This window comes from Lepisosteus platostomus, chromosome 21 (genome assembly GCF_059453375.1).
Source record: "Lepisosteus platostomus isolate fLepPlt1 chromosome 21, fLepPlt1.hap1, whole genome shotgun sequence".
Lineage (NCBI taxonomy): Eukaryota > Metazoa > Chordata > Actinopteri > Semionotiformes > Lepisosteidae > Lepisosteus > Lepisosteus platostomus.
In genome coordinates, this window is record NC_142631.1 from 17,191,086 (window position 1) to 17,214,855 (window position 23,770).

At 48.6% G+C, this 23,770-nt stretch overlaps 1 protein-coding gene and 1 long non-coding RNA gene across 3 annotated transcripts; both read left to right on the plus strand.

Moving 5' to 3' along the window:
• The first annotated feature begins 752 nt into the window (after positions 1-752).
• Positions 753-23,441, plus strand: LOC148644121 (gelsolin-like). 2 transcript variants are annotated; one of them, XM_088614765.1, is made up of 18 exons: positions 753-1,297; positions 10,027-10,220; positions 10,927-11,081; positions 11,481-11,642; positions 11,780-11,929; positions 12,188-12,277; positions 12,726-12,858; positions 13,270-13,358; positions 13,659-13,874; positions 14,008-14,141; positions 14,579-14,669; positions 14,897-14,923; positions 18,007-18,177; positions 18,414-18,588; positions 19,422-19,543; positions 21,293-21,370; positions 21,684-21,744; positions 22,482-23,441. In XM_088614765.1, the coding sequence occupies exons 2-18, from the start codon at positions 10,028-10,030 to the stop codon at positions 22,649-22,651; spliced, it is 2,217 nt and encodes a 738-aa protein (XP_088470891.1). In that variant the 5' UTR covers positions 753-1,297; position 10,027; the 3' UTR covers positions 22,652-23,441. The 2 variants fall into 2 exon arrangements, with proteins under 2 accessions (XP_088470891.1, XP_088470892.1); XM_088614766.1 differs by lacking the exon at positions 14,897-14,923 and having other exon boundaries at positions 754-1,297.
• LOC148644122 (uncharacterized) lies at positions 14,924-16,569 on the plus strand. The gene is made up of 2 exons (XR_015928842.1): positions 14,924-15,042; positions 15,083-16,569. It is a non-coding gene; the product is annotated as an uncharacterized LOC148644122 (long non-coding RNA).
• Positions 23,442-23,770: the final 329 nt, after the last annotated feature.

Here is a 23,770-nt window from a genome sequence, read left to right on the forward strand (position 1 = left end):
ATCTGTCTGCCTGCAGCTCCCGGCTGGCAGCCCACTGGAGCCCAGCAGTGTGAGCCTGGTCGGTACCTGGGTGGGAGACTCCTGGGAAAGCTGGGGCTGCTGCTGGAAGAAATGTTAGTGGGACCAGTATGGGTCTGTGTGAGTCCTAATGCCCCAGTATAGTGATGGGGACACTATACTGTAAAAAGGAGCCGTCTCTCGGATGAGTCAAAAGTCATCTTGACTCTCTGTGGTTATTGAAACTCCCGGGGCGTTTCTCGAAAAGAGTAGGGGTGTTACCCCGCTGTCCTGGCCAAATTTCCCCCTGGCCTTTACCAGTCATGACCTCCTTATAAACCCCTTTAATCATCCTTTTCTAACTTGTGGACCACCGCCAGGTTTTGAAATAACAGTCATGGTAATTTTGTCTTCATCATCATATACAGTATATCAGCACAACATGGGAGTGCTTCTTATACTGGTCTGGCCTTTTGTTCGCCTAGATTGAATCATTTAATCTTTTTTTTTTGTAAACAGTTATCGCAACAAAATGCCTCTATTTCACAAAGTGTGCAAGATCTGTTTGAAAAGCCACTGTGGTGTGATGAAAAAAAAACCCCAACAACTTCAGAATAAAACTTCGGAAGCTGTGGAAAAAAAAAAGATAACTTGAAAGAAGACGCCTCTATGACATTGGAAGACTTCTGCCTTTACTTGTCAGTACTTGATAAGGGTGGATGTAGTGAAAAATCCGGATGTGAGCCTTAATGACTGGATCAGTCGAAGCTAACAGTGCTTAGTTGTTTTTTTTTACAGTTGCAGGCACAATGATCTATGTAGAAAAGCATTAAAAACCCCAGGTATTTATCGTGGGATTCAACACGTTCATCAAAATCGCGTACTTGGATTTCAATACAAAGGAGACGCCATCTGTTTTATGAAGCTTTCATGTGTGCGCACTCATCCATACGGGGGGGAGCACACTTCTGGAATCAGGGCAGGCAAGGCTTTTCTGTTTCTATTGTGGGGGGAAAGGGGACCCTGACTCTTGCACTGTACGAGCACCGTGCGTCTGCCTCCCGAGCGAGCCTCTGTCAAGACTGCAGCGACGACCTGCGCGGTTAAGCGAGCTATTTTCGTCCTGCGGCGGTCTGGGAGCCGGCGAGGGGTGGGTACGGGGCTCGGAGCGCACAGCCTCTCAAAAGGGCGTCGCCCCGGCCGGACGCACCAGACTTGCCCAGATTTCTAGCCGTGTAGCAAGAAGGCGATTTCTCTCCCAAAGATCCCGACGCTGACCGACAGCTCCACTGCATTTCAGGTAACGATGACGTCTTACGAAGGATTTGCGCGCATAGCACGGCTTTTGTTTCGTAAAAAAAAAAACAAATGATCCTCTTGTCTGGATGAATCAAATCTTATTTGCAGCAAGAACCGTGCAATAATAACAAAAAAACATGAAGTCCGCGATGGAACAGCAGCCTGATAGTCTTGTTGAGATACGAGTTATTGGCCGTTTTTTCGATACCCGTTTGGGGTTCAAGTCTCTTCCTGCCTTTGTTAAAGTCCAAGGCTAGCTCCACAGATTCAGTTTTTTTTTTAATCGGTGGCGAGTTTATTTCCATCAAGAGAAATCAGTACGCCTCGGCAAACGCCTACTTTGATCGAGACTGATGTTTTTATGAATAGCAATTAAGAAGTTTTATCTAATAGAGTTTTAAAGGCGGCGCTTTATGTTTTGTCCGTGGTTTAAAATGCTTCAAGTTTGCATCGTGTGGTATTTTCATAAATGTATGGAACAATCTGTAGTGCAATTTGTTTCCAGCATCTGATCTCCTCTTATCTGAACAGCTTTTTGAACCCACAGGGGACAAAAACCTGCAGGATCTACTGTTTTGAAAACAGGGCGCAAATATTCCCATATATGGGCCTTAACAAACTCGCATTAAACCGAAAGTAGGGGGGAAAAACCGTACCAGCAGTTGCAATCCGGAATATTCTTCAGGGTAAGAGTTGTTTGCATACGAGATGCGCTTCATTACTGTGTGGAAGTCGTAATATAAAGATCTGACACGCGTGCCGGTTTTGTAACTTCCCGAAAAAAATATAAACTGTAGATTGAAGTTTATAAAACATGGTAACATTAATATAAACTGTTCATGTTGTAGTTTACCGCTCTAGCCGTTTACCTGTCTGTTGCCTTCAGCCAGATAAAGTGAACGAACCCCAGGTGGGGCAGGTTTGTACCCTTGAGCACGGAATTGTATACTCTCTCGGTGGGCATTTCTCCGTCGAGTTACCTGCCGATATAAAGGCTTACGCACGCTGTACTGCGGGCGTTTTGTTCACAGCAACCCTGTTACTGGTTCCTTATCAAAGTCCATACAAAACTAAATTGAGTAGCACGCATTCTCACTTCTAGACCATGTGTTCACGGAACTGTGTTCTAGAAAACCTCGCTATTATGCGATACTTGGGTACTTAAGTGTAGAAAATGCATGATTAGTTCCAGCACCTGGTGGCGAATGAAGTACAGTTCTGGCACTTTCTTCCTGTACTTTGCATGGTTTTTGTCCTGTCCTAAAGCAGTGTATTGGCAGTGTGTATCTTTCTCAGGTCTGGTCATTTACGCCTTCTGAAGCTTTGTAGAATCCCCGAGTTACTAGGCCTGAGCCACCAGCCTAACGCTAAAAAACTTCTCCCTGTTTAAAGAGGCCAAGTGAGAAAAGCTGTGCTGGAGTATACATCGATAATCTAAGAATCTAGAGCCAGCGTTGTGTTAATAAGTCAGATGAGTCAGGTTTTTTTTTTTTAAATGCTCATAGATGCTATGTTTGAAACATACAACATATTTTCCATAGTGATTCGTTTGGTAACCATGGAAATGCACACACAAGCAAACACAGGCCACTTTTTGGACCGTAGTGTTTTGGCGATGGCAGGAAGTAACGGCATTTGTTACATTGATTTTCCCCCAAGTTAAAATAAGTTAGTGAGCTGTTGCACAGGAAAACACACAGCCTGAGTCATAAACCCTACAGAATGTTACGGCCTGAGTCCTCCAGCAGTTATTTTGGGATTCATACTTGATCACGAAGAATAGAAAAAAAGGAAATGCTTTTTTTTTTTTGCAGTTCAGCAGAGGCAGAAATCACATTGAGCGCCCTGTCAAACAGTACCTGAGCGAGGCGTGTGCTCAGAAAACTGATAACACTCTGACCTAGCTGCATAGCTGCTTCTACTCAGAGCTGTAAACCATTTCCTGGAGCAAGAGCAAACAGTTTTTGACACACCTCCCGCAGAAGTAAATGAGGGGGAAACAAGCACATATTTCAGGTTCCATAAACTGTGCACATCGACAGTGTAGGCGGCACAAAAAGAACTGGAAAAACCCCATCGATGGGCACTGTGAACTTGGGAAGCTTCCTTATTGTACAGATGACAGGGGGAAACTGGGAGAGAGGTCGTACAAATAACTGTATAGCTAAAGTAGTTCAGGTGGGCAGCAGCAGCATGCGTAGGCTGCAAAGGAACAAGTAAAGGTTTATTCCCGGCTGAAAAGAGAAGAACAACGTTTTGGCTGTTTTCTTCTCGTTTCAGTAGGGAATAAACCTTTACTTGTTCCTTTACTATATAGCTAAAATATGTTTTTAGTAGATGTAAGCTGTATAGTTATAAGAACAGTAAGTACATGTTAGCGATATAGTATTAACTATATATAGTTTCTAGACTCAAAACAGTCTTCTTTAGAAGAGTCTTTACTTCATTGGTTCTATTATTTACCCCTCTGCTCCTGCCACATTCAATACTCCCATCTACTGCCTCCTCTCACTGTGCACAACTTGTGTATTTTTTAATTGTTGTTGTTCTGTAAAGCACTTTGAGAAGCCACCTTTAAAGGCGCCATATACAATAATGTTTTTTATTATTATTATAACATATCGCGCATGATGAACGGAACACGGTAGGAGAGGTGTGATGTAAACTGTTGACAATGATCAGTGGTTGAGTGGATTCTTAAATACCCTGTAATGGAGGATATGTACTGTATAAGTGCAAACGTGGGTTTTTAGTATATCCAAGGTGTCATGAATTCCACTCCCCCCCCAGTGTGACTGGCTGTGGGTTGCTGTTTTCCTGCATGGCTGCCGCACGGATGTGCATTTTATCCTGGCAGATCTGTATATCCTAGCTACCCCTTTGAGGCTGGCACGAGGCCAGTCTGCCAAACTGGGTGTGTTTCTCCCAAAGACAGATGAAAACTGTCGCCTCTATGGTCAGCTGTGGGTGTAGCAGCTGTCAGCCTAGAGGAATGTCCCCAGCTAATCCCATCGTGCTTCAGCGTCTGTGTGGTGCTTTGATTCGATCAATGGGCTTGTGTGTGTCAGCCTTAAATCACCCCCCCCAGCATTCCCAGCACCAGAAACGCACTGTTACCGTGTTTACTGTTTTTTGTAAAGTCCTGGCCTTTCTGTCTTTTGGCTGAGGTTCAATTGACTGAAATGTCGACGTTTGTTCTGCGAATCCCGTCGGATGAGGGACGTTCTTTTGACGCCTCCGAGTTGAGCCCGAGGTGTAAGTCTGCGAAACAGCCTTTGGGGCTGCAGGGCTCTGGACATCGCCCACGCGTTGCCGAGCGGAAAACTCTGTTCTGCCAAAACTGGAGGGGGAAAAAAAACAAGCTAGTGAAACAGGCCCTAGATCTGTGCGTACGCTCCTGCTGCTCATACCCCCATTTACTCTGTGCGCCTCGATGTCTGAGCTCTGAAACGACACACGGCACCTTGCGTGTGTACACAGGGACTGACGCCATTGACGGTTTTATGGATGAGAGTGTCTGCTTTCTTAAGATTTTAGCAGGCCTGAGCTTGGGCTTCTGTCAATATTCTGGGAACTGTGCTAGCTCTGGGTGGGGCCTGACATCTCTGGGTGCCACTTCCTTATTTTGTTTTATTTATCCAGTGTAATTGCAACACAACCTGGATGCGATCAATGTGATGCAAAGGATAATGACACCGTGCCTTTGTAGTAGTTAGGGTGATTTTTATGAAGAGCCTGGTGATGCTTCTTCTGTAATACTGGAATTCAGCTAGAGTTCTTGAAGGCTGTGGTGAGAATGCAGGAGGACCACACTGCTCATTCATTTTCACTGTGCTTCAGAACTCTTGCCTGAGCGATTAAAAAAAAAAAAAAAGTAAGCTCGGAAGTAAATAAAGTAGTCAAAGTAATTCAGTATTAGGCTTTCTATAACTTAACTGTTAAATAGTTCAGTCATGGTCCCCAGCAGTAAACGATTCACGTGAGTCAGCTGTTGAATTGCATCGTCGTTGCAGGTTTCTGGTGGCTGAGGCATGAACTTAAGATGTTAACGTCTTCGTCTTAGCAGTCATAGTGTGCGCTGGAAGAGAGGCCCGGCGAATGTGTAATCATACCAACTCAAGGCGAGTTTCAGGGGATCACCCGCGCCTGATCAGCTTCAGGACAGGCACGGTTGGAGATGCTGTCAGAATGTCAGTGGTCTGCATTGTCATAATGCACCACAATAGCTGAAAGGGTTTTCGCAAACAGGCAGAGAGTCTGGAGTCCTGTGTATGTCGTAGTAATGAAATGTTTAAGTGGAGAGGCTGAGTCACTAATGAGAGATCCTGTTGTCTCTCTTCCGCACAGACTGTAGATCAAAGCGTGAAGCCCAGACTGGTTAAGTGTCTGGTGAGCAGTTCGCTCCTCATCCTGTGCAGTATGGGATTGCAGCTGTGTGTGGAGGCTGGCTTGCAGGAACCTGGTTTGAGGAGGTTTTCTGTGCGCCTTACGTTATGCTCTGAAAGATGTCGCATTTGCAGGCATTATTTTTTTGGTGGGGCTCGAAACGTGTGGTAAATGGATCTGAAACAAATCTATAATTGTGGATTAAAATATGTATTCCCTGCCTCTGTGTCCCTGTCCTTCTAAAGAACCATTTTCAGTTTTGTTCGTCTTCCTTTCTCTTGCTGCTGGTTCTGTCAGCAGTGTGTAAACCCCTTGTATGATAAAGTATCTTATCCATCGACAGTTAGCTTTCTATTCAAGTGTTTTTCAGATCCCCGACTCAGGGTACACAACTCCAGATCTTTCCAGTTAAAATGTGACCTTCCTGAGCTCAGAGTCATACCATGACTACTACTCTGTACAAACAGTAATTTGGATAGAAGTAACTATAAGGTAGGCAGATGGGGAAGAAATGCCTGTGAGCTTCATGAAACCTCTTATAACTTTGCATAAAAGAAATGGAGGCAAATCATCGGGTAGCTTTCTTTAAAATAAAGGTGAATATGTAAATTTTTTTAGCATTTACTTCTAAAAACATCGAAATTGCCTGTAGTGTCTTTGTGGCTGAAACTCTGCACTGTGCACTTAGCCCTGTTCATGTGTGAAAGGCACCTCCAGCTAGGCAGATCTTAATTTTGAGTTGAAGATGTGTCTTCCTGGTTTTCAGGAAACGTGGATTAGAAAAATGTGCACAACTTCAGTAAAATGCCGAATATCTGTATTATTTAGACAAAGGCTTATATGTTTTGAAAACACTCTTCTTCACCATTCCTAGTTAATGCCAAATCTAAAGGACAGGGCTTGGAAAAGTTGTAGATCAGTGTAATCAATGCTGTAGTTATTCTCCCATGATTAAAAGCTACAGATCACATAATAAGTATGACCAAATTTAGCTTCTTCTAAACTTAACTTGCTAAGTGATAAACGCCTTTGCTTTTAGTGATTTTTTTTTTGTCTTCTATCATCTCTATCTCTGCCTCCCAGACCAGAAATAAACTTCATAGTTACTCAGATCTCTCCTATTTCTGTATTAAAATGCATACATATGCAATATCTTTTCCGTGGAACTTCTATCCCCAGGGAAAAAGGTGGTTCCTGGGTATCAGTGTTTTTTATAATTGGTAAAAGAACAGCACAGTGAACTTTCAGCCCTAAATGTATCCCTGTATTTGACACTAGCTTAAATCCTTCTAAGCTAACAGTGTCTTTTTACATTTGAGCTTTAAACATTGCCTGAGGTGTCGGAGAAGAAGCAGTATATTCCCTGCATGGTTTAAAGGTTTGGTGCAATGAACAGTTTCGTCTTTTAAATAGTAGGTGTGCCTTAGGTGGAGCTTTGCTGGCTGCATGTGAACGCGGCTGTGAGAAACCTGCTTTTATGAACCAGTTCAGTCAGAATACCTGGGGGGATTCACTTGTCTGCTCTCTAAAAAGGCGCATCATTGAGCATGTACAGTGTCTTAGAGCACGGAGAAAAAGCAAGAAAACTCGTTTAAGCAAGGGCAGGAAAGCCCAAGGATCTCAAACCCTGGTTTCCTTAAAGAAACAGCTGGATCAGCTTCAACAGCTGGGTAGCTTGTTCCAGACACCTACAACCCTTTGAGTAAAGAAGTGAGCGAAGGGGTTTCAGTTGTCTTTGAGGAGTTGTAATGCTTGTCAGTTCCCCTTGCATGCCTTTCTGTTCAAGATGACAGATTCCTTCAGCCCTTTCAGAGTAGGGTTTTCCTTTGAGCCCTGGGATGTATCTGCTTGCTCTTTTGTGGGGAGTTTCCGGAGCAGCAGTATCTTTTCCTAGACCCACAAGAAAAGGGTGGCCAGAGCTATGCAGTATCCAAAATGAGACCTTTCTTGTGTGTCATAGATTTAATTCTATGCTTTTAACTACATATCATAACATTTTGTTTGCCTTTTTAACGGCTTCCCTACATTGTCCAAAATAGATGTAAATAGTCTCCCATTGTGACTGTTTTCATTGTCGGAGCCATGTGGCCCATCTCAGTAACCCAAATTAGGATCCAGGATTTGTTTCTTGATTCCACTTTTTTGCAGACCTGCCTGCATCGATTCAAATAGGAGAACCAGGTCTTTCTCTGTTTGTGTGGAGGGCAGGGGAAGAGGGATCGTGTTTTGGAAACCAGTAAGGCTGAGTCATTCGCTGGGAGATTACTGTGCATGGCTCGTTTTGAGCTGCGCTCTCTCATTTTCCTCTACCGATGAGCTGTATAGGCCTCACCCTTGCAGGGGTCAGGTGACTGGCTATTTATACAGCAGCCTGTGGGATGGGGGGATCTGTCTGTGCTGACGTCTGGCTGAGTCAGGGGACAGCAGAAGGGACCGTTCCCTTTAGAACTGCAAACTGTTGGCTTTCTAAGTAGAAAATGTTGTTTTTAACAAACAGCCACTTTCTAATGCCATTCAGTGGAAAGAAGATTGAACTGTACATGTCTTCTTTGCCACAGGGATGTGGGTGAAGGCAACACTTGAGCAGACTGGTTCTTTGGACAGAAAGTAGAACTGTTGCACCAGAATGGTCTTGATCAGTATGATCAGTACTGATCAACGATCAGTAAGCTGGCGGACCAGTTCTAGGCTGTGTCTGTGAAAAGGTCTGAGTGTTCGCTGAGTGGCTGTCTGTTTCTTCTGAACTTCTCGATCGCTGCAAGAGATGTGGTTTTTTGAGAGCAGGTGATTTTCTCTCTGCAGAGACTTTACAAGTGGTCCTGCACTGTGCTTGTTGCATGCTGTAATATAAAGGCTTACTATTACAAATGCACACCTGCGGGGTATTGATCACATCTGTACTATTTAAGAATTACTGTAAAAGGTTATGTTGGGGGGGGGGTCAGTGTTATTTTCTTCCGGGATGTAGGTGTTGTCCATTTTTATTTGCTTTAACTCATCACTTTTCTTAGTATCCCTGAAAACCGAGATCCACTCTCCTTAGAGAATTCAGGTAATGGCTAAGGAATGCTGCCAGCTTATAGACTATGGTGTAAATGTAACCCTCCCACATGGAAGACAGTCCTTCACAGTAGCAGTATCTCAGGTTACAGGTGTGGTGCAATGTAGTTAGTCATTGAGGGAGTTTTTGTGAATATTAATCCACTTACATTATAACTGAGGCATGTCCTCACTACACTCATTCCATTCCCTATAAAGATTAATATATGCAATTTGTATTATTATCCGATAATGATAGTTATTGTAGTAAATAGATGAAACATTGCATTGATATCTGAAAATCATGAGTGTGTTTGCATGTGCAAATGACCCCCAACAGAACAGAAGCCTGCCTGCCTACCTGCTTGTCTGAGGTCCTGCGCAGTGCAGTCGGTGGTGGTGATGAAGAGCAAGCTCTGGGCGAGCTAGCATGTTTATTTTCAGACTATTTTGTGAAGTACCTCCGTACTGCAGAACAGACCTATTCCACTGTTCCCTTCCAGTCTCTGTCATTACACTATTTAAACACCTGTCCCTCTCAGCAGTGCTCTGCAGACTCCAGACCAAATCGGTAACTTCAAATGTGCCGCAGTTCTCTTTCCGTACTATTGGAGATGTTAAGGTGAACTTTGATACCGTGTCCAAAAAATCTTTAAACGTGCAGAAACTGAGAATTTTGTAGACGCGCCACAAGTGAGATCGCAATCATCCAGCGGAAAATAAATTCGGCAGCTTCTGCATTATAGACTGCCGCAGCATTTCAATTTTAAATGGGGCACACAAGAAAATAAGATTTGTGGACTAGTTAAAATGGGCTCCTATTATTGTTCTGTTTCCAAAACCAATTTCCACATTAATTATGTAACGAGCTGGTACGCTAGAGTCGTCCCTTTGGCTGTATGAGATTTGCAGGAACTTGAAATGTTCTAGTGAATATTGGCCCCGACACCCGAGCAGGGGTTTCTGGGAGCAGCCCTGCAGTTAAAAACATGGCAGCTTCTGAGTGGCAGCTGAGAAATGCATTTACCCCAATGGTGTATTGACTCCCACAGCCCATATGGTGTCAGTAAATTCTAAATTAACGTGTTCTGTAGTTAATTGTACATGTGTTGGTTAAAAATGTGTCCTCCTTAGTTCTACACTGTTGTGTGTTTTTCTTTTAATGTCCTGCGCTGTGGATTCTAAGGTAAGTTAGTGGTCTGGATCAGCCTGACATCTATACCAGCGAACTGCTGTAAATAAAACCCCACTGAAAGGAGAGGGAGCCGGTGAGCAGGGCTGACGGCGGTCTGTGATTCCCGACAGGATGGTGTATCACCCGGAGTTCGAGCGGGCCGGGCAGGAGGCGGGCCTGCAGGTGTGGAGGATCGAGAAGATGGACCTGGTGCCGGTGCCGGCAAACCTGTACGGGGATTTCTACACCGGTGACGCGTACGTCGTCCTCAACACCATCAAGCAGCGCTCTGGCCAGCTGCAGTACGACCTGCACTTCTGGCTCGGTGAGGCAGCGCTGCAGAGGCCCTGGGTACCAGACCGGTCGTTGTGTCTCGGTAGCAAAATTAAATTAATTGATGCTCTCCCAGAATTTGACCAATTTCGAGTGAAAGGCAAAAGCGTGAACTTGGCGAGTCGCCATGTTGTCGTCGACGCGCGTTCGAGTTCCCACGAGCTGGCGACGTGATGCGGCCCTTCCTGCTCACTAGTCCCTGCAACGACTGACGTAATGTGATGGACGGGCGAATAAATACAGGTTGTGCAGCAGACATTTCACCGCAGAAACGTTCCAACGTGATCTGCGTGCAGAGTTAAAAATCAGTATCTGTAGGGAAAACATCACTGGGCTCTGGAAAAAGCGTTGGAACACTTTTTGTTGACATCGCAGTCGAGTGTCGGCAGCATTCAGTCATGATTCCTGAGAGGCTGCAGCAAATATTCATGCAGCTCCTCTCTGCTGCAGATGTGTAATTATCTCAGTCCACGTGATGGCTATTGTAATGGAACAGTTTGTGGTAGGATGTCGAAGTTCTGTGTAAAATCGGACCGAGGTGGAGCACACCTGACTATGGTTGAGCAGATAAGACGCACGTAACCTACCCTGACCAGCTCTCGTTCTTGAGAGTGTCGGTCAAGAACAAGACGTCTGTCTGGGCTTGCCCTCGGGGTGTTGACCTTTGCTGAGTCCCGCGTCTCGCCGCACTGTTCCAGGGGACTTCTGCACGCAGGACGAGAGCGGGGCGGCGGCCATCTTCACGGTGCAGATGGACGACTACCTGGGCGGCAAACCCATCCAGTACCGGGAGGTGCAGGGGTTCGAGTCCCGCGCCTTCCTGGGGTACTTCAAATCCGGCATTAAATACATGGTGAGGAACTGAGCCCTCTGAATGTGCCGCCGTGGGGTTTCTGTCCGTTTTCTCACCACTTGATCCAGGACAGGGCCGCGGGGGGCCGGAGCCTCTCCCAGCAAGCAGTGGGCATGAGGCAGGATGCACACGGACACGCACACTAACACACACACACTCGCACCAGGGCCAATTTTCCCAGCAGTCAGTTAATCTACCAGTAGGCCTCTGGGCTACGGGAGGAAACCAGAGCCCCCAGAGTGGCCGGCAAGCCAGCCCGGTCATCGGCCTCTCGCCTGTGGTTCGTGTCGGTACAATGGAGGTGGCGTCGGATTTGAAATTCCGCATGCTGATGAATTTCGGGAAACGGCAGAGCGCATGCCGGTGGACCAATCTTGCCCTCTTTTTGTCCCGTTCCAGAAAGGGGGCGTGGCTTCGGGGTTCAGGCACGTGGTGACCAATGAGGTCAACGTCCACCGCCTGCTGCAGGTGAAGGGTCGCCGTGTCATCAGGGCGACGGAAGTACCGGTCAGCTGGGACAGCTTCAACCAGGGAGACTGCTTCATCCTGGACCTGGGCAGTGTAAGGAGCCGGCGACGGCTACTGTTCTGTGAGGGGGGAGATGACATGTGTACAGCTGGAGCCCGCAATCCAGAGCAGGGCAGGGCTTCTCTTGCCGCTGGCTGGACTGACGAGTCCTCCCTCTCTCCCTGCTCTAGGAGGTCTACCAGTGGTGTGGCTCCAACAGCAACAAATTCGAGAAGCTGAAGGCCACCCAGGTGGCCAAGGGTATCCGTGACAACGAGCGCAGCGGGCGTGCCCAGGTCTACGTGTGCAATGAGGGCGCGGAGCGCGAGAAGATGCTGGAGGTGAGGCGCGGCGATGCGCAGGCTGGGAGTTCTCCTCCTGGAGTTTGATCTGGGGTGGCTTTCTTCAGTGAACACCTCAAACGGTTCGGTATTGATTACTGGATCGAAGGAAAAGCCCCAAAGCCAATTATTGTGACCAGGGACAGGTCAAACGCGAGGGGTGGAACGCGGTCTGTAGATGACGAGCCTTCATCACTGTAGCACTGGCGGCCGGGGAAGAGGGGGGACAAGATGAAGTCTTGTTTTGTCCTCTCTCAGGTTCTGGGACCGAAGCCGGATCTGCCCGAAGGAGGTGCTGACGACCTCAAAGCCGATGCATCCAACAGGAAGATGGCGAAGCTGTACAAGGTGAGAGTGAAGACAGCCACCGACACGGGCAGAACGCCCCGCCTTCTTAAGATGGACGTCCTGCTACTGACAGGAGAGCCACCTCAGTCGCTGTGCTCCCTAGCTGGTTAACCCCATGTCCAACAATAAAGCCAGCTGGTCTGCTGAAACATCAGGCTATAGCAAAACATCAGCTTTATAGTTACATATATTTGCCCCTGTTTTAACAAGAATAAGGTGAAATTTCCCTATTTAAATGCCTTATAGTGGGACAACAGATTGGCCTAAGCCCTGTGTTGTTGTGTAAATATTTCTAGAGATGTTTACTCTGGTAATTGATTGCAATTAAGACAAGCCATTTTCTCCACATCCCCTGAGAGGCAGAAGCTTCCCTTACCCCCAAATTAAAAACCCGGCATGTGGGGAACCCTGCTCTTGCCCGGCGCTGAAGGGTGTCTCCCCCCCGCAGGTGTCCAACGCCAGTGGGAGTATGGCCGTCGCCCTCGTGGCCGCCGAGAACCCCTTCTCCCAGACCTCCCTGGAGTCCGGGGACTGCTTCATCCTGGACCACGGCTCCGACGGCAAGATCTTCGTCTGGAAAGGTCAGTCCGGGCCGGAGAGAGGGGAAGCGGGCTTCGGCAAGAACGAACCGTGTCTGAACCAGCTCTAGTTACTGCTGATGCGTTCATGGTTGTTTGTTTTTTTTTTTAAAGATTTTGTGAGAATTCAGTTTCAGCTCTCATCTCCTACAAAGTACCCCTTCTAATGAGAAACCAGAGGGAATCGAATGTTTGCTTGCCAGTTTGTGTTTTTCTGCCTGAATGCATTTGCAGTCTGGAGAAGGACGTGGACATGTTGACGCGTCCCCATGAGAGATTCTTGCCGGGCTCAGATGTTAGGGTCTCCCTGTGGGAACCAGAACCTTACGGCTCTTTCAGGGAATGGGAATGGGAACCTCTCTGGTGGGAAGACCTGTCCGCGGCTGGGAATGACTTAAGACCCTTTCCCGATAGGTAAGGATGCCAACACAGAGGAGAGGAAGGCAGCCCTGAAGACGGCCGATGAGTTCATTAAGAAGATGGGCTATCCCAAGCACACCCAGGTCAGTCCGGCTGTGAACGGCTGCCTCCCACGGGGGCTCTTCTGCGGAACTGCGTTGTTCGAAACCCTTCGATTCCTGTCAGCCGCCCCCACTGGTTCGTTCAGTAAAAATCTCAGACTGAAGCTTCCTGAGGAGACCTCCAACGTATCTCTCTCTGGTCACGCTGTGCGTCTCGGCCGAACGGTTGTTCTGTGTGAGATGTTGAGCGTGTTTCTTGTATCCTCGGATCGCTGTTCTTTTCTCTCGCCTTGCACTGCTGCAAACTGAGTCCCGTTCCCTCCCCCCGTGTGCGCACGTCAGGTTCAGATCCTGCCCGAGATGGGGGAGACGCCTCTGTTCAAGCAGTTCTTCAAGAACTGGCGGGACCTGTACCAGACGGAGGGCCTGGGCGTGGCCTACGTGGCCAACAGCATCGCCAAGATCGAGAAGGTGCCGTTCGACGCCTCCACACTGCACGACTCGCCGGCCATGGCGGCTCAGCACGGGATGGTGGACAACGGCTCGGGCGAGAAACAGGTGAGGCGCGGGCAGCACGCAGGACACCGATTTCCTGTTGTCTGCTTGTGTGTGTGTGTGTTTTTTAAGTTGGCATGGTGACGGGGATTGGCAAAACCCACGTTTTATAAAACGTATCCGCTTCCGTCCGCAGATCTGGAGGATCGAGGGCTCCGACAAGGTGCTGGTGGACCCCTCCACCTACGGGCAGTTCTACGGAGGAGACAGCTACATCATCCTGTACAACTACAACCACGGCGGCCGGCAGGGACACATCATCTACATGTGGTGAGGCGTCGCTCCTCTGCTTCAAGATCTCTCTCTCCAGGCATGGCTGGTGTTTGCAGAACGCCATAGACTACAACATCTGAAATCTATGTATCGGTGCATCGCCTACTTTATCCCATGGATGACGAAGCAGGCAGGTGACACGGTCCCGCAGTGGTTAGCGTTGCTGCCTCGCAATGTCCGCCCACAGCAGCGACCCATTTTCCTCCAGTGTCCCCCATCCCGGTACCGGCCCGGCCCGGCTGGGTGTCTGCGACCTGACCGGCTCGCTGCTGCCCCGTGGTAGTGCAGCAACCCGCAGCTCCTCCTTCCGGAGGATGATGGGAGTAAACCGTTTCCAGAAAACTTCGGGGAACCCAAGTGGCCAGCAGCGGGGGGGTGGGGAGCGAAGTGGGGAATATTGAAACCCCGGCTCAGGAAGTGTGCGTCTTCCGCAGGCAAGGGTCCGACTCCTCCCAGGACGAGATCGGCGCCTCGGCCATTCTGGCGGCCCAGCTGGATGAAGCGCTGGGAGGGGGTCCCGTGCAGGCAAGTAGACAAGCAGGAAGAGATTGTTGGGGGGGGGGGGGGCGTGGTTGTCTTCTACCAGGGTGGGCTTCGGTTCCATGGACCATTCAGGGGTTCGGCTAGGATCTGCAGGGTCTTGTGCTGGAAAAACAGAACTTCCACACGGAAGTCTGCTCTGCGGAGGGGTCCGATTTCGTTGTTTCCTCCCCTCCCTGCTTCTTTCATCCCGTGCTTTTCTGTCCTTGCAGGTCAAAGGCGCTCGTATCACTACCCAGGTATTTCTCTGTTGCCTGTTCCAGGGGCTGCGTGGCTTTATAAAGAGTCCGGGGCAGAGATCTCGCTCGCTCGCTCGTTCTTTTCTTTCCCGTTTCCCGTCTCCCGTTTCCTCGGCCCTGTGCTTTCCGAGCCCTGCTGTCAGGCGTGTTCTCCGGCAGCGCCTGAGCGTGCCCTGGCATCGGTTGCCAACTCACGAGAGAGTGGGCCCGTGTTTTTTCCAAGAGTCCAGGGCGAGCGTTCGATCGGTGCCGCCGTGCGGATTCATTCCAGACCCCGAGCAGCGAAGGTCCGCTTGCATGGGATTGTTTTGGATCGCGGGGGAAGCCCGGCAGAGCTGTCCATAAGGACTGGCGGCCCTCCTGCGGGTCCTGCGCTGCTGAGATCGTCCCACCAACGCCCCGCTCATGGGCAGCGCTGCTTAGGTTTAGGGACAGTTGAAGATGACTATCAGCAGGGCGGAAATAGTGCAACCCTTTGTCTTCCTTTCAACCGGGTCGCCAGTTTAGAGCATTCAGGGACTGTTGGCATCAGCTCTCCGCCTGACTGCAGGAGTGCTTTCAGTGCTGTCAGATCCTGGCAGGGGTGAGAGCAAGCAGAGGGCTGCCTTCCTCTGTGTAGAGACTGTACAGAGAGAAACCTTGAGTCTCCTGCCTCCAGCTCTGTGTTTATACATTCCTCTGTGACTCACAGTGGATTGCAGGGCGTGTCTGTTGGGAGAACAGCTGAGAGATCAAAGCCAGTGCTGGGATTGTTTCCTGGTGCCCACTGCAGGGACCTCTCAGCACTAGCCTGGCTGAAGTACAGCTGGTCTTGAGTTTTCTCCCTGCTCTCACGTCCTTATAGGAGAGACTGTGCCTGTTCCCTCTTTTTCCTCTTGCTGTCTTCAGTGCCCTTTATAAAGCTCGTGCTCAGACCCCTGGATCTGTCTGTCCCTGGAAGTGTTCTACACACACTGCACACAAATTTGTCTGAGCGGTTCGCACACTGCATGACTCTCAGTGCAGCTCACAGCTCAGTGCGACTAACCCAGCACAGTGGACACCGCAAGGAAAACCCAACTGCATCCAGATGGAGATCTCCAGGTGTCCAGCTGTGTAAAATCTGACCCCTTCCACAGATGCACTAGTAAGCCTCAGGATCGTCTCTGAAACGAGGAGTGTGATCACAGGAGGGACAATATCAGGTGCAGAAATGTGCTCTGGTACAGTGCTGCAGAAAGCAGGTTTAGCACAGATTAAATACTAATATACATGTTTGCATGCAATGCATTTGTTTTTAATATATATAGATACTTTCTCCTATTTAATAGTGCTTGCCAAAAGGTCTTATAGATCTACTGAGTGCTCAGCAGAATTGGCTTGCATGCTAAGAGTTTAACGTCATCCGCACTGTAGGCTTCTGTAGGCTTCATGGGTCATTTTGTTCCCCTACAGAGATGTACACTGGAAGGAGCAAGAGATTAGGGCTCAAGGATCTATAGCTACAGTACATTAACACATTAAAATGGACAGCAACAAAAAAGCCAGCCAGCCGGATTTAGAAAGAGAGGAATCGGCTCTTTTTTAAAGCCGTTTGCTGATGAGACATTCCTGTATCAATTGGCAGGATATCCCAGAGCCACAGAAGGGTTTGTCTCTAGACCAGCTCAACATAATCTCTGCTCACTTTCCACGTAACTGGGGCGCCACAGCCACCTAGTGGCTGGTGTTGGGTAGTTTTTTTACATACCACGTCTATAAAAGCAGTGCAGCAGACAGGAGAGCCACTCGGAGCAAAGGATTTTTTTGTACAGGGATATTCTGTACGCTAGTATCCTGCTTTTATAGAATCCCTACAAATGCTTCAGTAACTTGTTATTCAAGCCTTTAGCTGACTGATCAACAGACAGGGAGCTGAGAAAGGATCAATCTAGTGCTTGCATTTAAACTTCAATCACAAACTTCACTGGTTAGGAAGAATGCACTCTGAATCTTTAAATCCAGAACACGCCGTTTGTTCATTGCCAGTGTGTTTTTAAGGTTGGAGGATTATTTTTTTTTGTCCTGCCCCCAATGATAGTTGAATGAATTGAATCAGTTTGCCATTTTGATGCTCACGCCAGCATGAGGAAGGTGTGCTGTCTGCCTTTTCTCACCAAGTCTGTTATGGTTTTTTTTATGTTTTTGAGTGCTGGGATGGGAGTGTTTGGATCGACTGTGTCTGGATCAACTGTGTCGCCCCCCCCCCCCAAATTCAGACTATTCCGGCAGTTTCTGTGGGGGTAGCCCCCTACACCCCACCAAAACCGCAGCCTGACGCTTAGGGAATCCTAGCTGGCCAGCGGACTAGTCCAGACCCTTTTCCGTACATAATACTTTCTGCATTACGCAAGAAATTAGTCTTTCTTACAAACAGAAGAGTGGCTACATAGTGTTACAGCACATCTAGCATGTTGCTGTGATGGTGAAATCACTGCCTCACAAAGATGCTCAAAGACCAGCAGTGCTGCTTCGCTGTTCTGGTGGTCGGTGATAAGACGGAGATGGGTGATCAATATAGGCCTTTGATTGAATCGATACAAGTTCCACTGCTAGAGCAGTGACCTCATTTCAGGATATATCCCACAGGACAGTGGCCAGCCTGTACGTTTCTCCCCTGTGTGAGAACGCGAGACAAGTTAATGATCAGAACAGGAAATTGAGCCCATCAGTTCTTGTCACTGCCTTACAGTCTTAGGATCCTCCGCTCAAGACACCTGGACACATAAAACCCAGTGCTGTGGATACAGGGTCCGAAGTCATTCTGCAGAAGCTGCTAGCTGGGAGTTGAAGGATCCCAGCAGTTTGTGCTATTGGTGTGAACAAACGTCCCAGTAATGTCCACGTATTCAGCCTGTTAATGATTAGAACAGCAAATTGAGCCCGTCGGTTCTTGTCATTGTCTTAATCTCCTGAGATTCACAACACCTAGACACCAGCTGGCGAAGGGCAGAGACCTAGCAGCTCCAGGGGCCGAGCAGCCCTTTTCCTTAAGTCTCGGCCCCCCATGTTGTGCTCCTTACCTCACCTCCGGTCATCTGCCCGTCTGCCTCTCTGCGCTGCAGGTGCGGGTCGTCCAGGGCAAGGAGCCGGCGCACCTCATTAGCCTTTTCGGGGGACAGCCCATGGTGGTGTACAAGGGGGGCACGTCCCGCGAGGGGGGGCAGACGGCGCCCGCCGAGACGCGGCTCTTCCAGGTGCGCTCCAGCTCGGCAGGGTGCACCCGGGCTGTGGAGGTGAGTCCGATTTCGTTCCATCTTGCATCGTTTAATCAGGTCTGCAATGACGGGGCCGGCGCTCTGTGATCGTCTCTGCGGCCTGGAAGCCGGGAACTTTGCTTGGCCGAGACTGCGGACTGTCACGGCTCAGGCTGGTACAGAGGTCTAGATTGGGTTTTGAATATCTGCTGCATCCTAGCACTAGACAGGACCACCAGGGCTTGAGAGGACTACAGCGCGGTCTCTCGTTCTAGGTTGACACCACAGCCTCCAACCTCAACTCCAACGATGCCTTTGTCCTGGTGACCCCCGGTGCCTCCTTCCTGTGGGTCGGACAGGGGGCCAGCAGCACAGAGAAGACGGGAGCCCAGCAGCTGTGTGGAATTCTGGGAGTGTCCGCCTCTGAGCTGGCGGAGGGCGGAGAGACTGGTAAGACTGGAGACCTGGGCTGCTCTCGACTAACCCTACTCCTTCCTCCACTAAATCTTCATCCTTCACCAGTCCTGGGGAGGGCTGTGGCTCAGCAGAAAGCCCTCGTTTCTAGTTAGACGCCAAGGGCACAAGGCAGGACTGCACACAATGTAGAGACGCCATTTATTTAGAAAACGGATAAACCCCACGAAACACTGACAGAACATGCAACCGAATGTCTACATCCCTGATTTTGCTCTTAAATTGGCCTCTCTGCTCTCCTCATTCATTTTATTGATATTCAATAAAATGTCAAGTTCTGTAAAAAGGTAGAGATGTAAGATGTCAACCAAATAAATAAGAATAATATCCCTCTTAATTTCCTCCCAATTCGGAATTGCCAGCTGGGAGTAAACTTGGTAGGAAACGGAAAATAAAGGCGTGTGAAAAGAGCCCAGAGTCAACACTGACCTGTTTACTTGGCCGCCGTTTTAAAACCAGAGGGATTTTAAAGTACAAAGAAAAGTATGTAGTATAAGCTTGCAGTGTTAACCTCTTTAGGTTAAGTCTTTATAATGGGAGGAGGCCTGAAAGGAATCCGAAGCTGGCTCTGTTGCAGTAAGGACACCACAGACATGATGGTGCATTAAAACTCACCCCTCAGCACGGGGCAGAACAAGGCCAGCTTTAAGGCTGATCCTGTAGGAATGTCTCCTGGGATAATGGGAGACCCCTGCTGCTTCCGGTGGTCAGAAGACTGCGGCTGAGGAGCGCAGGGAGACTCCTGGTAGACGCTGTGCACCCCCTCACCCTCCTCCTCTTCTCTCCCCACCCCCTCCCCGGGGGCGCAGATGACTTCTGGGGGGCTCTCGGAGGGAAGGCGGACTACCGCACCTCTGCTAGGCTCAAGGACAAGATGGAGGCTCACCCACCTCGACTCTTCGCCTGCTCCAACAAGACCGGGCGCTTCATCGTGAGTCTTCCCCCGCCTCGCGGTTCTTATCGCGCCGTTCGAGAACGTGTCGCCACGAGGGAGACCCCGAGATTGATCGCTTTCATGAATCTAGAGCAGTCTCCTGGCTTATTCCCTTTCTGAAAGCAAATAGAGCAACTCCTAGCAAGACCCATTTCACCCGAAGTGCACCGTGCTGCAGACCCACCTGGGCGCCTTTTGATGAGCACTTTCCAACAGGAGAAGGAGCGCGTGTTCCAGTTGATCATCTGTGAGACTGGTTAGCTGATGAAACGGCTTGAATTTCGAAATTGTGTTGCGAAATTAAGGGGATGCACTATTGAAACCACATTTGACATTTTCTTAAAACCCTTTCTGGGTTATCGATAGTTATTTTCCGTTACTACCGTCCAAGAGGCTAACACTTAAAGGGGTCTCCTATGTTTTTTTTGTTGTCATAGGAAAGATCATTTAATGCTATATTTTAAAGGTAATTTCTGCAGTAAAAAGTAAATGGAGGAACATATGATTCATGCTTTTTACAGAACAGCCTTTAGTCTGGTTTTTCTCTTAAATGCCGTATAACTCCACTGCATTTTCTAATTCCGTTACAAGAAATTCTATTTTTTTCTAGTGCCTCAAAAGTTAGAAACATACATCATGGGTAAGAATCTCTAGACTTCTGTCTGAATGAAACACCCTCAGTACTATGTAAGAAGTAGTATTTGTTAAAAACTGAAGAGTGGTTACAAAGTGTTGCGGCACAGGAAGGGTAGTGCATAGATTGTGAAATCACTGCCTCACAAGCATGTTGAAAGACAAGCAGTGCTGCTTCACTGTTCTGGGAGAGGGCCTGATTGGTGAGAGGACATTATTCATCTCTCGGGTGAAGACTTCGATGGTTGATCAGTATAGGCCTTTTTGAATGAATCAATACAAATTTCACTGTTAGAGCAGTGACCTCATTTCAGGATATATCCCACAGGACAGCGGCCAGCCTGTGTTTCTCCCCTGTGTGAGAACACGAGACAAGTTAATGATCAGAACAGGAAATTGAGCCCATCAGTTCTTGTCACTGCCTTACCATCTTAGGATCCACCAGTCAAGACACTTAAACCCCAGTGTTGTGAATATAAGGTCCCAAGTCATTCTACAAAAGCAGCAAGTTTAGATTTGAAAGATCCTTGCAGTTTCTACTATTGGTGCGAACAAATTTCCAGTTACATCCATTCTCCCTGAACTTAACTTCAACTCTCCCTAAGTCTTGGCTCTCTCTTAAGTTTCTTTTTCCGTAGAGTGACAGACTGTTTGTGACTAGTCAGTCATGCACCTACGCTACAAGAAGGGATCATTTTTATGCAAGTGGAAGAAGTGCTCAAAGCTAGTTCCTTTAAAAGACTGCTTTTTGACTCCACAGAAGGTTCATAACAGCAAACTCATGACTGCTCTGGTGTGTCGGTTCCGAACGCCCACAGGTCAACCTGGTATGGATCAGCGGTGACGTACCAGAGCTCCCACAGTCACAGGGGGTCACTGGTCCCAGTACAGTTAATGGGCGCGATCACTTGGTGCCCCACCACAAACCTGAAATCTATCAACATATCTCGACTGATAGAAGTCCCCCCCAAAAAATCCCAGTGCAGGCGAAGTGTCCGAAGCTGTAGTGAGGTCTGCAACAACCCAGCCCACCCACACTGAGGCAACAGCGAAGGGCGGTGGGCTGGGATGCCAAGTAAATGTTCCGTGTTTGTGCGTGTCTGCTGTCCCCAGATCGAGGAGGTGCCAGGGGAGATGACGCAGGAAGACCTGGCCACTGACGATGTTATGATTCTGGACACCTGGGACCAGGTAACCAACCGGACTCCGGTTTTTGTAAGCGCATTCCAGGGAGCTCAAAAAAAAAAGGACCCGATATAGAATGAGGCGAGCTCGATTCGTGATCTGCGCTGTGACATGAACGAGACTCGGGCGGCGTTTTCCCCAGTGATCCGAGTCAGGATGATAACTTCCTGGCTGTGCTGAAGACAGCGCAGCTAGGAAAAACTGAAGGTAAAATCGGGGCTTGCTGGTGCCACAGTTCTTAAGGGGCTGTGGAGTACTGCAGCACCTGTGCATTGCTGTGCGAATGTGCGGTGTTTAACTGTTCTGCTTCCTCTTGAAGGTCTTTGTGTGGATCGGGGACGAAGCCCAGGAAGAAGAGAAGACGGAGGCGATGGCTTCAGGTGATGGGATATCTGTAGCAGTTGTTGTTGTTTAATGACATTTTTCCCCCCATCCTGCCTCGTATTGGTTATTTAATAATAACAATAATTCCTTATACTTATATAGCGCCTTTCTGGACACTCCACTCAAAGCGTTTTACAGGTAATGGGGATCCCCTGCAGCCCCACCTGGGTGATGCACCAGTACGCTCCCCACACACCAGCTCTCAGTGGGGAGGAGAGCAGAGTGATGGAGCCAGTTCAGAGATGGGGGTTATGAGGAGGCCATGACTGGTAAAGACCAGGGGGAAATTTGGCCAGGACACTGGGGTTAACATCCCTACTCTTTTCGAGAAATGCCCTGGTAGTTTTAATGACCACAGCGAGTCAGTTTTACGTATTATTCGAAGGACGGCACCTTTTTAGGGTATATTGTCCCCGTCACTATACTGGGGCATTAGGGCCCACGCAGACCGCTGGCCCCACTAACACCTCTTCCAGCAGCAGCCTCAGCTTTCCCAGGAGGTGTCCTGTCCAGGTACTGACCAGGCTCACACCTGCTGGGCTTCAGTTGGCTGCCAGCTGGGAGCTGCAGGGTGACCCTTGGATGGCAAATTAAGCACATTAAAATGGATTTAAATGGGTGATGAGAGCAGCGGTACGTTTAGCAGTTTCCTGAGGATCTGGGACAGTGGCCTTCAGGAGGACGACGGTACGGAAGGCTCAGGCTCGCTCACTCCCTGTCCCTCTCTCGCCAGCTGCCCGCTACATCGAGACCGACCCTGCCAACCGGGACCCTCGCACGCCCATCGTGAAGATCAAACAAGGGTTCGAGCCCCCCACCTTCACGGGCTGGTTCCTGGGCTGGAGTCACGACTACTGGAGCACCGACCCCTTGGAGCGTGCCATGGCTGACCTGCAGGTGTGACCTCTGACCTCTGACCCCCACCCCGACCAATCAGAGAGCTGCCTTATCCTGGAGCTGCAGTCTAACTTTTCTGCCTCCACTCTACAGTCTCCACCCACTGCCCCCCCACCCGCCATGCCTTTAGACAGGACTGTGTTTAGGTTGCTTTTCATTTAGCTGAGAGTCCAAAATGACCCCTCCGCCTTTTTGTAGCCAGGGTTAAAAAATACATCTGTTTGCTGTAGAAACTGACTGAAAGAGAAAGACTGCGTGACTATCTGGATACACATTGCAAAGGGTGACCATTTATCTTCGTTGTAAAGGATGTATGAATAACTCAAGAGAATAGTTTTGAGTCTCTTTTGCGGTTTAAGAGTACAAAATACATAGGAAAAGTCATAACTGTCTCCCAGATTAAGGGCTAAAATTGACTGTTATCCTGAAATGAGATGAGTGAGGATTAACCAAAGCTACCGCATAATACACAAGCACTTAATCCTGCTGGTCCCTGATGGGTACTTTGTACCAATGTAAATCTTACAGCAGGTTTTTGGAAAGGCCATAATGTCGTCAGATTCAAAGCAGAAAGGAAAACTGTTCTTGCAGAGCCAGAGGACAGACGGTGGAGAGCGCCTGTTTTGTCACGACAAACAGGCTGGACTCCTCTTGTATGCTCCCTGTGTCCGACAGGCACTGGACTCGTTCAGCTGTGCATTAGTTATAGGGCCAGCTCTTTGCACATACAATCCTCCTATGTGATGTACTTATCCGCGCTTTCTTTATAAACTGATTAAAATTTTGAAAACCTGAATGCTTTGGTCTGCTTAATCCTCTCGAATCGTTCTGAACATTTTTATTTCAGTTCCACTTGAAAAATCAGAAGTGCAGTTTCACAACCTTTTTGTTCTTTTGTTCTCCTGTCACTTGGTGGTATTTCATATCTGAAGAATTCGAAAGGTACAGCTGGCACTGAATTTAAAACTGTATGTGATGACCGGGTGGTGGTTTCTGCAATAGCTGTGCTCTGGAATGTGAAAGAAATCCTGTAGACTTCAGACTCTCTGCACACTTGATCATGTGACTTGGGGCCTGAACACTGTGTAAACACTAAATCCCATTTCCTGTATCTCGTAATGAAAG